This window comes from Manacus vitellinus, unplaced genomic scaffold (assembly GCF_001715985.3).
Source record: "Manacus vitellinus isolate BGI_N305 unplaced genomic scaffold, ASM171598v3 scaffold_7_pilon, whole genome shotgun sequence".
In the NCBI taxonomy this organism is placed as follows: Eukaryota; Metazoa; Chordata; class Aves; order Passeriformes; family Pipridae; genus Manacus; species Manacus vitellinus.
Genome location: NW_021940813.1, coordinates 20,515,941 through 20,528,923, shown reverse-complemented (window position 1 = coordinate 20,528,923; position 12,983 = coordinate 20,515,941). Strand labels below are relative to the sequence as shown.

The window sequence follows — 12,983 nt, the reverse complement described above, 5'->3', positions numbered from 1 at the left end:
ACTTCTTGCCATTCATCAAGAGATGCTCTTGAACCATTTGCCTTTCCTGGCAAAGCGAACAGAACACCCTTTACAATATGTCTGACCCATTGCTTCAAACAAACCTACAGAATGTTATTTGATCAATTTTGTTTTCATCACAGGTGATTCTTAGTTCTGGTGTCAGAAACAGACAAGTAAAATCATTCTGTGTTACTGGCAAACCTTTCTTTTGCCTCCAGCAGGAAGCTAGACACTCTGGTGAGATACATAATGACAAAACATTTTTAGGTGCAGAAAGCTCCGAGTTACTCAGGTATGGTACCTTTTTCCATTAGCTACATCCATAGAAGAGAAATGTGATTTATCACTAGTTGGTCTACAAATAGGAATAAAAATAAGATTGTGAAGTCCTCAAACTCTAAAAGAGGGAACCTCATAAATATTGGTCCTATTAAGTCAATGTAGATATAAGAGAAACATTCTTTTTTTAAAGTTCTGCATCTGTCATTTGTGTATTTACCATTTAAAAATATGCCAAGACACTTGAATTTTGCGTTCATAAGAAAGATCAGCTGAGCGTGTGAGATGTTGAACCTTGATTAAGTCATATGCATATGATCATCTAATTAGGTCTACTGTCTTAGTTTGTTAGTTTGATTCTACTGAGATTTCCTTTTTTTTCTTGTTTCTTTAATTTGTTTCTTGACTGCTCCACTGATGCACGTTAATTAGCACTCATTTTTCCAAGACACCACACTGGATAGCAAAAGCATTGAACTTAGCAGATGATAACCTAGAGAACATTCTTAGAACATTTAATTCAGTGATATTTATACACTTTTTTGAAGGCCTTTGAATAAAATTCTGTTTTTAATACCCTGTGCTAAGGCCGCTGTTTTGGGAAGAAAGAACAAGTATATTTCACAGTAAAAAAACACCAGGCAGTGTTTTGAATGTGTAAAGACTATCATTCTGTACTGTCAACTCTTAAAAGGCTACTAATTTCAACCATGTCACCCTATACAAGCAAATACATAAACAGATGTGTTACAGAAGAAACAAGTTGAAGGAATGGTTGGTGCCTTAAAGATCCAAGCATCATGGTCATACTCTCATAAAATGCTTTAAAATTCTATCACTATGCATTAAATTCCTCCACTTAATGGAATTATGTTTCTTTTATGGATCTGGATTTGAATAGAAAATGGTACACCTAATAGTTTATAATGGCACTCCTACCTGTCAGTGTCATCTTGATTTTGAAGATAGCAGTTGATTGTGTTGACTAAAAAGCTAAATAGACGACCATATAGGGATTTTGCCAAGAGATCTCGGTAAAAATTTGCAATCTCTATAGTGTGCCTCCGTACAATCATGTCTCCTATGAGAGAAAGCAGAAAATGGAGATGAAAGCATGCTGCGAAGTTCGCCTTAAGTAATTTTAGTTACAGTAAATTTAGCTACAGTTACTTCTCCTTTGCCAAACATTTACACAGTGTTAGTTTTTTCTCTGAAGCCTCCAGTGCAAGATGAGAAGACTGGCAACACTCAAAAAATTTTCAGTTTGGAAATACGTGCCTTTATACTTTCTTCAAAAGAAATATGTATGAGTACCACAGAGAACTAGAATTTTACTGAATATATTTTTTCAGTTTTTTTTTTCCAAGACACTCCTGTTGACTTTAGTTCTCACTAATATTCTCTATTAATATCTAATCTGTTATCTTGACACACTTCTGTAAGATCAATCAAGTTAGTAGCCTGTCAGCATCACAATGTGAAACTCCTTTGCTGCATATTACAATAATTTGGTGGCTCAGTCTGATTCACTGCATGGCAGACAATCCTACATATTCCTCAGAGAAAATATTTACAAGGTCATACAAGACATAAGAAAAAAAATCATCAGCTTTTAAAATTCTCAAATCAGGTGGATCAGAATGCCATCAGGGCCGATCTACAAGAATTTAAGCTTGGAAAAGATTACCTTTAAAATACTGAACATCAGTTGTTAAGGCTGAAGCGAGTTCATCCGGTGAAACCTGTAGCATTCCTGCCACTGAAATGAAAAGAAAATTTAAAGAAGGACTGATTTGGGCTATATTGCATATTTCATTTCTTATAACAGATTTTCTTCTGCAGATGCTATTTTTGAATAGTGAAAGAATCCACACATTAAAGAAAAGGGTGCTGTCATAGGAGTAATCAAAATTAATGAGCACAAAATTGGATTACTATGATCAGTACTTTGTGAAGTTTGAACATCTCTGTATATTACATTACAGCTTTCTTTCCCCTTTAAAGATTACTCAGGACATTCCCCAGGGTTTGGCAAACTTTCTCTCCTACTAGAGTTAAGGTATGCTACTTATTGACATTCTGTATCCATAAGCCACTTGGGGGAGATTTGTAAGTGATCAAGAGGGCAAACTTCAAAGCATGGAAACAAGAGACCATTTTAAGACATGGACTTTGAATGTAAGGAATTCAATTCAAAGCAAATTGTTCAGCTGTTGACAAGTAGAGCAAAAGCACTTTAAAAGAAGATGGTACAAAGTGCACTGTTCAATTTCTTTTGGCAAATGACAGCATTAAAAATTACATTTAATTAGATAATTTCCGACACTGGCATTTTATTTCATCTCATAAAAATCTGTAGTTTATGAAACATCCAAGTGAATTGGATACTATCTTGCCACAGTAACTTATTTTTTTTTGTCTCCCTGGAATTATGTTTCCATCTGTCGGTGGAACAGCGCAACTGCCCTGCTGTGGGACCAAGCAGGCGATGCTCCAAGGTCATGTCCTACTGACCTTGTTCCAGTAGCTGCAGGTCTGACACAAATGCTGTCTCAGCGTCTGTCAGAGCCGTAAAGCGAATGTCTCCAAGATGCAGAATTGCTGAGAGAATTACAAACAGGTTCTCCACCTCCTGCACATATTTTATGCAGAATTAAAGATAAAGAAGAGATCTGTTGGGCACATCAGTGAAAGGCAATGCTTTATAAAAACACAAGTTCTACTACATTGTATCACTGGCATTTCCTAAGTTAAAAATTGCTAACAGTGTGAATTGCTAACAGGAAATCTGGATTTAGAAATCAAACTGAACCTATTTAGGACATACACCAACAAAATTACCTTTTATTCCTTTTGTTTTAATGTAAGTCACATAAACTGCTAGGTTAAGAAAGTTTTTCAGAATGTGATTCAAACACTTAAATATCTTTAACAGATGCATTATTTCTGCAAGAAATAAACATATCACGTCCATAGAGAATTTCCAAAGAGACAATTTCTGTATCTGGGAATGGTAAGCTTTGTTTTTTCCTCAGGCAACTGCATTCACAAATAAAGTGTCTAGCTCTAAATTATAACAGGTTTTTGGTAGTAAAAGCTGTAATTAAGGTCTTAAAGAAACAAAAGCAACCTCCCTTGCCCTCACACTTTCCCTCCATAACTACATGCTCTTTTCTGATGTCTCCAGTATTATGAAGCAGTTACCTTTAAGGGTAGATTTTTCCTGGCCTCATTTTTATCACAGTAAGAGGAAAACTAACTTTCTTGGGTTGTTTTGGTTTGGTTGTTTATTTTTAAAATATTTTTAAATCCAAGAAAAAATATGACCCATGACATATGAACTTTAAACATTAAGATATAGAAAGCATTGTGCATTTTTGGAAGTTTTTTTAAGGTTTTTTGGAGGGTTTTTATAAGTGTTTCTTTACAATTGTAAAATGAGAATCCTGATATCCACTACAACATTACATGCCATTATGCATAGCAAAGTTAATTGATAATTTTAAAAATATTTTTGAAAAATAGTATTTGGAACCCGATTCTACCGAAACTGAAGAAGTGATGGTGAGAACTCTCACCACAATTTGCAGAATAAGATTAAAAAATACACTACTAATGAAATATTTGACCAATACATCCTCTTTATTCCCAAGTTTTCTTCTTCTTTTCTTCTTGTTCCTTTCCCCAATAACTATCAAAGGCCACTAAAGACCCAGTATATACAGGTGAAGTCTGAACAAGATAACTCCTAGAACAGAAGAACTGTCATGTTAATATGGCATTTAAACAAGGGTGCTATACCCTGCTCCTTGGGATGATATCTTAGGCAAGATGAAATGGCACACTAGTACAGCATTCTCCTTGTTTGTAAGTTAGATCATTCAGAACTGATTTGGGAATGAGTGTACAACACTGAACGGCAGAGGGCTGGGACAGCTGTTTATTCTGGGGATTTCAGTAAGCTCTCAGATTTACTTCATATTCCAGATTCTCAAACACTTTCTCAGTGTGCTCTAAGATGTGTGTTCCCTCACCTTTAAAACAATTGTTTTTAATAAAAATTAACATATTTTTGAAGATACCATTAAAAACTGCTAAGGAATCTTTATGTAAGTCTTCAGAAAGATAATTTATCATTAAATGTGGCTAGATAGTCAAGGAATAATACATACAGACCTTTCCATGTACCTCAGAAGTAATGGGTAGAAATTTTAGGAATGTGTTTTACATATTCCGCTCTAACCTTCAATGCAGGAGATCAGTGTGCAGCACTCCAGAGTTCCACAGATTTCTAGCCTCCTAAATAATTATTCTAACGCTGCCTGAATACAGAGGAGATTTAAAGATCGTTTACACTTTTTTAGGTTGCATATTTACACAAATTATACGAGTTCTCATATTCATCCCTCCATTTCCTCTAATTTCTGTCCTCCAAAACCTCTTCTTGATTAATTTTCCAAATTATCTTCATTTGTTTTATAGGATAAAAGACAAACACAAGGCCTATCTTCTTGTTGTTTTTGAGGAGTTAAGTCAGCTCTTTCAGGTTACCCAGCTCTAATTTTCTTTGACTAAATATTTATTTACTTCTTTTCAGGTACTGCTAGCATATGTGTGTTTCACAAAATTAAAAAAGACAGGGAGATAATCAAGAAGAGGAAAAAAATGCCTGTGGATTTTATGAGATGTCTGTCACATGGGATTTGATTGTTTCTTTTTATCTATGTAATTTAATTGTTCAGAGTATTATACCTTGCAGCTGTGTAGTGAATCTTTAAGAATTAAACAGATTTACATTGCTGGTTCTGTGTCTAATTAAAAGTGATTACAGTAATTTCTCTGGAGTGAGCTAATACTGTATATTGTTTCAAGCTCTTAAACAACAGGGGAAAAAAAAAACCGAACCAAAAAAAGCGCTTCTTTTCCCTCCAAAAGGTTATCAGGGAGAGATCCATATGGGCTGTTTTTAACTACTATGATGATTTTAGCCACAAATACCATACACTTGTGTAACTCACCAGACTATTAAATCCCAGAGCACCTAGAGCTTGTTTTAGTAGGATTAATTTCTCCCTGTTTTGAGGGTTGGCTGTTGACATCGTTTCTTCCAGTACAGTCTGGCTTAGATACCTGCAGAGAGGAAAAACAGCATATATGGCATTTACAAGGCTGGTGCATGATCAAACTTTTGAAGTTAAAATCTAGCTTTGCATTTCTAAGCAGAGGGTTATAACAGATTTTTCTCAGCCTTTGGAGAGAACAGTACCAGCAACAGAATATTCTGTATTTCTTTCTTAAACTTTTGCTTAAGACTCCCCCCAGCCCCAACTTTAGTCCTATGTGTAAGCTAAAACTTCAGATTGCCAGTTTTGCCATTCTTGCACTACCAGAGATTCCCTTTCAGAAGGAATATTTGAAGAGAACCTCTGATAACTCTGCTTTAAATTCCCCTCCTGTTGCTAGGGAATAGATCAGCTCTAAACTGCCACTATCATCATTCATTCCCTTAGCAGCTGAACGGATGACAGGTATACTCAGCATCTCTGTAACTAAGTAGTAACTAAGTACATGGAGTAGTAACTGTACAGCCCTTAAGTTGTACTGGTTTGCACACTGTGAAGCAAAAGGAAATTCTATGAACCTTCTCAAAAATAATGATTAGAAAAAAGAAAGAGAGACACCTAGTGCAGCAGCTAACTCAGGAAAGAGAAACACAGAAGCAACATAAGAAGTAATAGCACAAAACAGATTAAACAAAAACTACAGTAAAACAGATTACTGAAAAGTGCAGTAATCTAACCTTTACAACACTATTTTAACCCTCTTGAAATATGTCTATGAGCCGTATTTTTTAAAGTATTCAGGTATCTTCATACAGCTGAAATCACTAAGAATGAGGAGTCTGAATATTTGATGGGATCTGACTTTTAGTTACATTATGCAGAGAATGTAAGAAGATGTTTTCTTTTATCATTAGCATTAAATTATCATTAGCATTAAAATACACATTCATCACACAATCTACAATCTTCACAAACATCACTTACATAAACAAAAGAATTCTCCACATCTATATCCAAATAACACCATCACTACACAACAAAGGTGGATAATTTGCACACACACCACCCCTCATCCCTTCATCACAATTGCAACAAAAATTCCCCACAACCATTCTGCTCTCTACCAATGTTCGGTCCATGATCTGTCACGTAAATATGGGAAACAACATAGGTTTAAATTTTGGCAATGCTCGTTTATAATCCTATTCTAATAGCTCGTTTATAATCCTATTCTAATAGCTCTATAGAGGAGACATAATTTCAAAATAAAACTCCTTCTAGTACAGCAGGCCTGGCAATGCTCTAGTAAAGGTGGTAGTTCTTATAAAGGTGGCCTTTTATGTGAATGTGTGTAGGAAGAATTATTTAGTATTTGCACTTTTCTAGCTGATAATGAGGTTTAAGTGGTACACACAAGAAACACAAAGTGCACTTTTAGTGGACCAATACCAGATTTACAGTGTTGATTTCCCTTGCAGTGATAATGACATAAATTACCCCAGCAGGTGGGCAGAAGAAGAATGATGGGGGAGGGGAAATGTGTGCTTAGGTGCATAAGCACTTTTTGCAACCACAGGAGGAGCCAGTCAGCAGATACCTCAACTACAAACAAGCCTCACATCAGTGGATAAAGCTGGTGAATTAACACTGCCATTGAGAATGTGGGTCTGTGAACATCACTGCCAGTGCTCAGCTCTGGTTCCTTAAGGCTACTAAAAGCATCAATTTTGTCAGAATCAGGTAGATACAAATGACAGCACAGCTGTCAAATCAGCTAGAGCAGATGACACAAAGTATAGGTCAGTTTAATGTTTTTGTTTGGTTGGTTGGTTGGGGTTTTTTCCTGTTTTTTTTTATATTGCCTGTAGGTTCAAAAGGAGCCTAGAATATATCTGATACTGAATCTGGCATAGAACCTATTGGTATAAAGGTTAATCCATCAGAAAATTTTCCACTGTTCTGAACTGTTGCATGAGCTTATATCAGTACATGTTATGCATCATGTGTCAGTGGCATTTTTGATCCATAATTAGGAGATTTACAGAAGCAGCTACTCTGCTGTCAAAATATCCTATTGTTGAACAGTTGGAACAGTTGGAAGCATATGGCTATTTTTGTAAAAAAACCTCCTCCTGGATGGTGTTCTCCCTAAATAACTCTTTGTACTCTGTACTAAGCAAGTAGTCTTTCCTGTCCTGTGAAGAGAATATTCTACACTTCTCCTTTTTAAGCAACCCTATTTAACCAGCATTTTTTAGCACAGTTGAAGTGCCAGTGGGTACTGATGTTGCAAAAGGATGTGTGAACACTACCAACACATATGAAAGCAGGATGCAGCACAGCAGAGTGATGCAGAACATTAAGTTCCTGAAAGAGCTGAGCTGTGATATGAACCAACACGCGTCAGTTCTTGCCTTCAGCGCAACCACTTCTTGCTGATACAGCAGGGGGTAAACTGGGCACCTGCCATACCAGGTGCTTGTGGCTCTAGCAACCCATCCATAAACTGCAGCACCTGCTGGGACATGCCTGTTGGAAGAGAATCTGACTTTCCCAGTAATACATGTCCTGAAGATTTAATCAGCAGATGTACTGGTGCCCTTGGAAACGGATGCAGTTGGACATTTTCTAAGGTGCACTTGAATTTAGAATCAGTTTCCCCAGCCTAAAAGCAATTACATTCTTCTAGAACATTTCATGAGACAGTTTACAAAATCACCAACAGGAAATTTCCAGACACTTTGATCACCTTCTATGAGCTAGACACCAAAGAAAACCTCTTTTAGAACGTTTTTTTGTATACCTTCAAAATACCTGGGGAATTAGTGTTATTGGTAAGTCAGGAAATGTTCAGCAGTTGTTTTAGGAAGAGCTGGGGCACAGAGCCAAACTTCTGAAATTGATGAAGACATCCCAGGCAAGCTGTATCAAAATTATTGTCAAGATACATGCTGTGATCACTACCAACATCTCAAAGCTAATTCAACTTAGCTTGATTTTGTATCTAGACAATAAATGGTTTGTACATGAAACTATTTATTATTAAGTTTACTGGGATGACTGAAAAATAACCCTTTCTTGCACATAATCACTCAGAGAGGTAAAATTTTTATTCTACTGGCTTTGAGGTAAAAGTGTACATTAAATGATCTCAAGCTTACATTAGTTAGATTTTAGTTCTTATACTGTATAAAGTGAAAAAAGGGAAGGGTTGAAAGTCACAACGGAAACTTTGCTTATTCCAAATATCATCCCAATGCAGAAAACCACAACTTTAAAAATTTAGGAATGATAGAATTATCTTCCTGGTAAGAACTGGGAACATGAATGCGAAGACAGATAAAAGTGCCCTGTCATTAGCTTACAAACCAGTTGAGTTTTCTGTTTCTTCTGTGCAGCTGTCGTAATAGATTTTCAAAGAACTGTCTATCTTCACCGTAGATTCTGTCTTGATACAAAGAGTTGGACCAGATTTCTGGAGGCCCCTTTCAAACCAAGGGCAAAGGAAAATATAATTTTTCTCTGTTTATACTTCTTTAATTGGTGAAAGAAAAAAAAACAAATACCCAAATGCATGAGAAGAGCTGAATGTCATAATCTGTTCTCTTTTTGAGATACCTGGTCAACTGGTTCCTCTGAGGAATTACAACATTTATGTTGTGCTTTCTTCTGCTGATCCACTTGTCCACATCTCATTTCTCTGCTACTAGTAGGATAACTCTTAACTAACCCTGAGAGAAACAGAATAATATCAACTCCTATTCTAGCATGACTGGCCATAGGATCTAGTACATTTATTTTGCTAAAAGGAATTCAAGATTAGAGGGTAAAGAATTTACATGGAAGAAGCAAAGAATTAATATTTAAGATAAACTAATCACTAAATACAGGACTGTATTTCAATACCTAATTAGGCAATGCAAGCCACTGCATTTCATGTTATGAATCAGAAATTCTGGACTGTCTATAAATCCATTTTTTCTTTTGTAAAAGTGACATAGAGATAAAACTCTTTATATTCATTTACTAATTCAAAATAGCTATTAAACTGAGATTCTGATACTTCAAATTCATTTATCCAAACAAGAATGTTTTTGTTTTCACTTAAAGAAGAAAAAATACGTCTTGTTTTTTTTTATTTTATTATCATGCAGGTTCTCCAAAACTATTATGTGCTGTCTAGTTAAAGAAATTTAGAAGAAAGAAATGAAACCAGGCTATTTCAAAACATCATCTTCCTCCTGGATATGATTTTCTGCATACATCTCCAATTATATAGACTGTGAGAGTGTCTTTCTAATCATGATGATAGACAGGAAACAGGACTGACTTGTCTCTTGCTTTGTACGAATTGCTCAGTGTGTCAGCTTTATAGGCAACTGGTATGTGCCCATAACCTAGAGCATATCAGTTAGACCAAATATGCCTATTGGAAGTATTCATACATTTCTAATATTGTAAAGGCTTTTATTACAGCTTGACATTAAAAAGTGTCATTAAAAAGCACACACAAGTATCCTCTAAGTGCTAGCTTCTGTAAAACGTTGCATCAATTGTTCTAAAAACAGACACAGACCATGCCCACCATGACATCATATTTAGTGATTTCAGGCCACTGGAACAAGAAAGAAGACTTTTTTTCTTTTTTTCTTGTGAGATTTACATGTACTGTGAAGTTGAATAATGATTTATTTCACCACCGTTATTGTCCTAATTCAGCCAAATATTTATGTGTAACTAACTTCAAACCAATGCTTCATCCCACTGATTTCAGTTGAATCTTAGTATAGTAAGAAACGTCGATATGAAGTACAACTGAAAGTTATAGGTTAACACTCTATGTTGAGCTCTGGTTTACTAAGAAAGAAAGAAAGGCAGATACAGTGTGTGAGACTGAAGGAAATAAGTAGTACTGGAGACCTAGATTTCAAGCTGTTCCAAGCATTGCCTACATAACTTCTAGGCATATGACTTTATCGTACATTTGCTTCTACAACATGCAATGCAGATTCCAAAGACACACAAAGATTCCTGAACTATAACTGTATGAACCAGATGTAGTATAGAAAACATGGTAAGTGAAGCTACTTAGCTCAGATGAAGCCCCAACACAGCTATGGACTTTTTCCTTGGCAGCATCTGAGGTATCTCTGATACACTTCACAGTGAGCCTCACAGACTTACCTTTTGCCTCCACCTGTCTTTATATAAAGTCTAAAACAAAAAATTATTAGAAAATCTTCATGAGTTGATGCTTTGTTGCTAGAAAATTCTCAAAAGAGCCAACATCATAGGAGGATGAAGCAGTATTTCATAATCAGGCTCCAGCTTTAACACAATCGATATGTATGTTGTGGGTGTCATTTAATGTGACATTGTATTAAGAAGCACAGATTAACAAGCTAAATCCCTTCCTTCCCCTTATTAGTGCTGCCCAATGAACCATGTACTTGCACAATCACGTGAAAGTGTGTGGCTTTTTCCTTTGCAGTTTGCATCCCTCCTTCCCAGTCAGTTCAGGGTTGTAGTTCTGATTAAGCACAATGGTTGTCACTAAAAATCCAACATTACCAGATCAGTTAATTTTTACTTTAAGTTCCAGTGGAAATCAGAGTATCTCAGATATGTGTTAGTTACAGACAAAGCATGACTATTTAAAAACCACTTTTCTTACAACTAGGTCAGTTTACAGTACTCACATTAAATATTTGTAAGGTCTTCTTCTGAAATACATAAAAGTTTTCTAAAAGGTTAGCTATTCCTGAGACTACTTGCTAAATCCTAAGACACAATTTAGGTATAGCTAAACATCGGACTTAAGGACTGTTTTGCCAGACTGAAAAGTAATGACTTCATAGCTTTACATATGTTTTCAAAACTGCTGGGATGAAGGGTATTGAATGTATAAAACCAAAACATTACCTTTGAAAAATAAATTCCACTAATCTCTACTCTATTTACAAACTCACAGAAAAAGAAATTATAACAAACATTTTAGTATTCTTAGATACCTCATGTGAATATGAGAGGACAATGCATTCTGCTTAGTGTGGAAAAGCTGCCTTGCTCTCAGCACTGTTTGATATGTAAACAGGAACGAGATAACGACAAAGCAAAACAGTTGACATCAATGAAGTAAACGACATTTAAAGAACATGATAATGAATAGCTTCTGGCTTTTTTTTTTCTGAGGGAAAAAAGGGTATATATTACTGCCTTTTTTTCCTTTGTCTCCAGTTTTTAAACCAGCACTGAGCTGGAGTTACTGCTAACCATTTAAGTGCACATATTTCTGCTCATAACTAGTGAAATAATGCACCAAACCCAGCATTTAAAAATAGGAATGGCTTTGTTAATGTCAGGAGGCAAGGTATCAGTATATTATTAATTAATTAAACACTGTAGACAGATTTGTTGACAGCCAGAACACAGCTCTTACTTTTATTTCTCTGACAAAATAACAAATTATGTGTTTTGTAAATTGGTTTTAGCACAGAAAGCTTGTATTAATCTGTGTGTTGTTCAGTAAATAGTTTTGCCTTGATATTTTCATAAGATGAAATTTCAAATAATTCTGTAAGACTACATGTACTGTGAAGTATATAAGTTTTTCAGACAATGGATATACTCAAATGGAAAGCAAAGAAATACATCTTGGTCTTTATCCTGAAAATGCCAAACATTGTTAGGCTACAATCAGGTATGCTTTTTTTTCCCCTTCTAATTATATTAATATTCTTGCAGAATAGGCTGAGACCACAGATTCAAGCATTTTGTTTCTAAAATTACATAAAAATGTAAATTTAGAATTATTCCATTCAAGAAAAAAATGAATGTACAACGAGTGACTCAAAATAGAATTTTTCACACCTCTAATGATATTACAAGAATTAATAAATACAGTATACCTTCTAGTACTGTTTATCTTATTCATGATTCAGTATTTTATAGGACAGAATCACTCAGGAGATCATAATTCTGTGATCTATCACTTTAAAAGCATAATTTTTAAGTTTAATATACATTAAATAAGGGGCATAATGATGAATACTGAGCATTGCTGAAGATGTAAAAAAATAAGCAGCTTGCATGCAAGTGCAAACTGGTCCAATCCATGTCCTGAAATGCTTCAAAAATTCTGTTTGAACTTTGCTCCTAAAACGAAGAGTAATTTTGTATTCCTGTGTTCAGACTTACTTTGGAATTAGTTGCCAGGTAGATGTCATTAAGTTTATGAGCCTCAAAGGCATTTCTCTACCAGTGTTGGCTACTTTCAGATGCTGATTCACTAAATAAGGCTTACTGGGTTAAGAGCCACAATATCTGATCTAAACTTTAAAAAGTGCTTTGGGAATCTGCTTATAACTTTCACCAGTATGCAGTTAAAACATTGATAAAAATAATTCAAAATTATTTCATATAGCTCCTGATTGTAGTTCACGGATCAGTTTCAGATCAGCAGCCTTACAAGAAGCTGCTTCTTCCTGTACATGCAGCCATGACCATGTGTATTCAGGTGTGTTTACTAAACAAGTAATTCTGAACAGTAAGATCCATTTAAGGCACTTTTAATTTGGTCCAAAAAAGTTAAGGCCTCCCCAAGTTACTAGTCACTCTAGTGACTTTTGAAATACTGTG

At 35.3% G+C, this 12,983-nt stretch overlaps 1 protein-coding gene across 2 annotated transcripts in view; it reads right to left on the bottom strand.

Moving 5' to 3' along the window:
- Window positions 1-12,983, bottom strand: part of MYO16 (myosin XVI) — a 279,137-nt gene that overhangs the window by 117,547 nt on the left and 148,607 nt on the right. For both annotated transcript variants that reach the window (XM_018084334.3, XM_018084332.3), the window contains exons 17-20: window positions 5,301-5,412; window positions 2,797-2,914; window positions 1,970-2,041; window positions 1,222-1,363 (exon numbers count right to left, since the gene is read on the bottom strand). In XM_018084334.3, coding sequence (XP_017939823.2) covers window positions 1,222-1,363; window positions 1,970-2,041; window positions 2,797-2,914; window positions 5,301-5,412 — 444 coding nt within the window. The remainder of the gene's footprint in view (window positions 1-1,221; window positions 1,364-1,969; window positions 2,042-2,796; window positions 2,915-5,300; window positions 5,413-12,983) is intronic.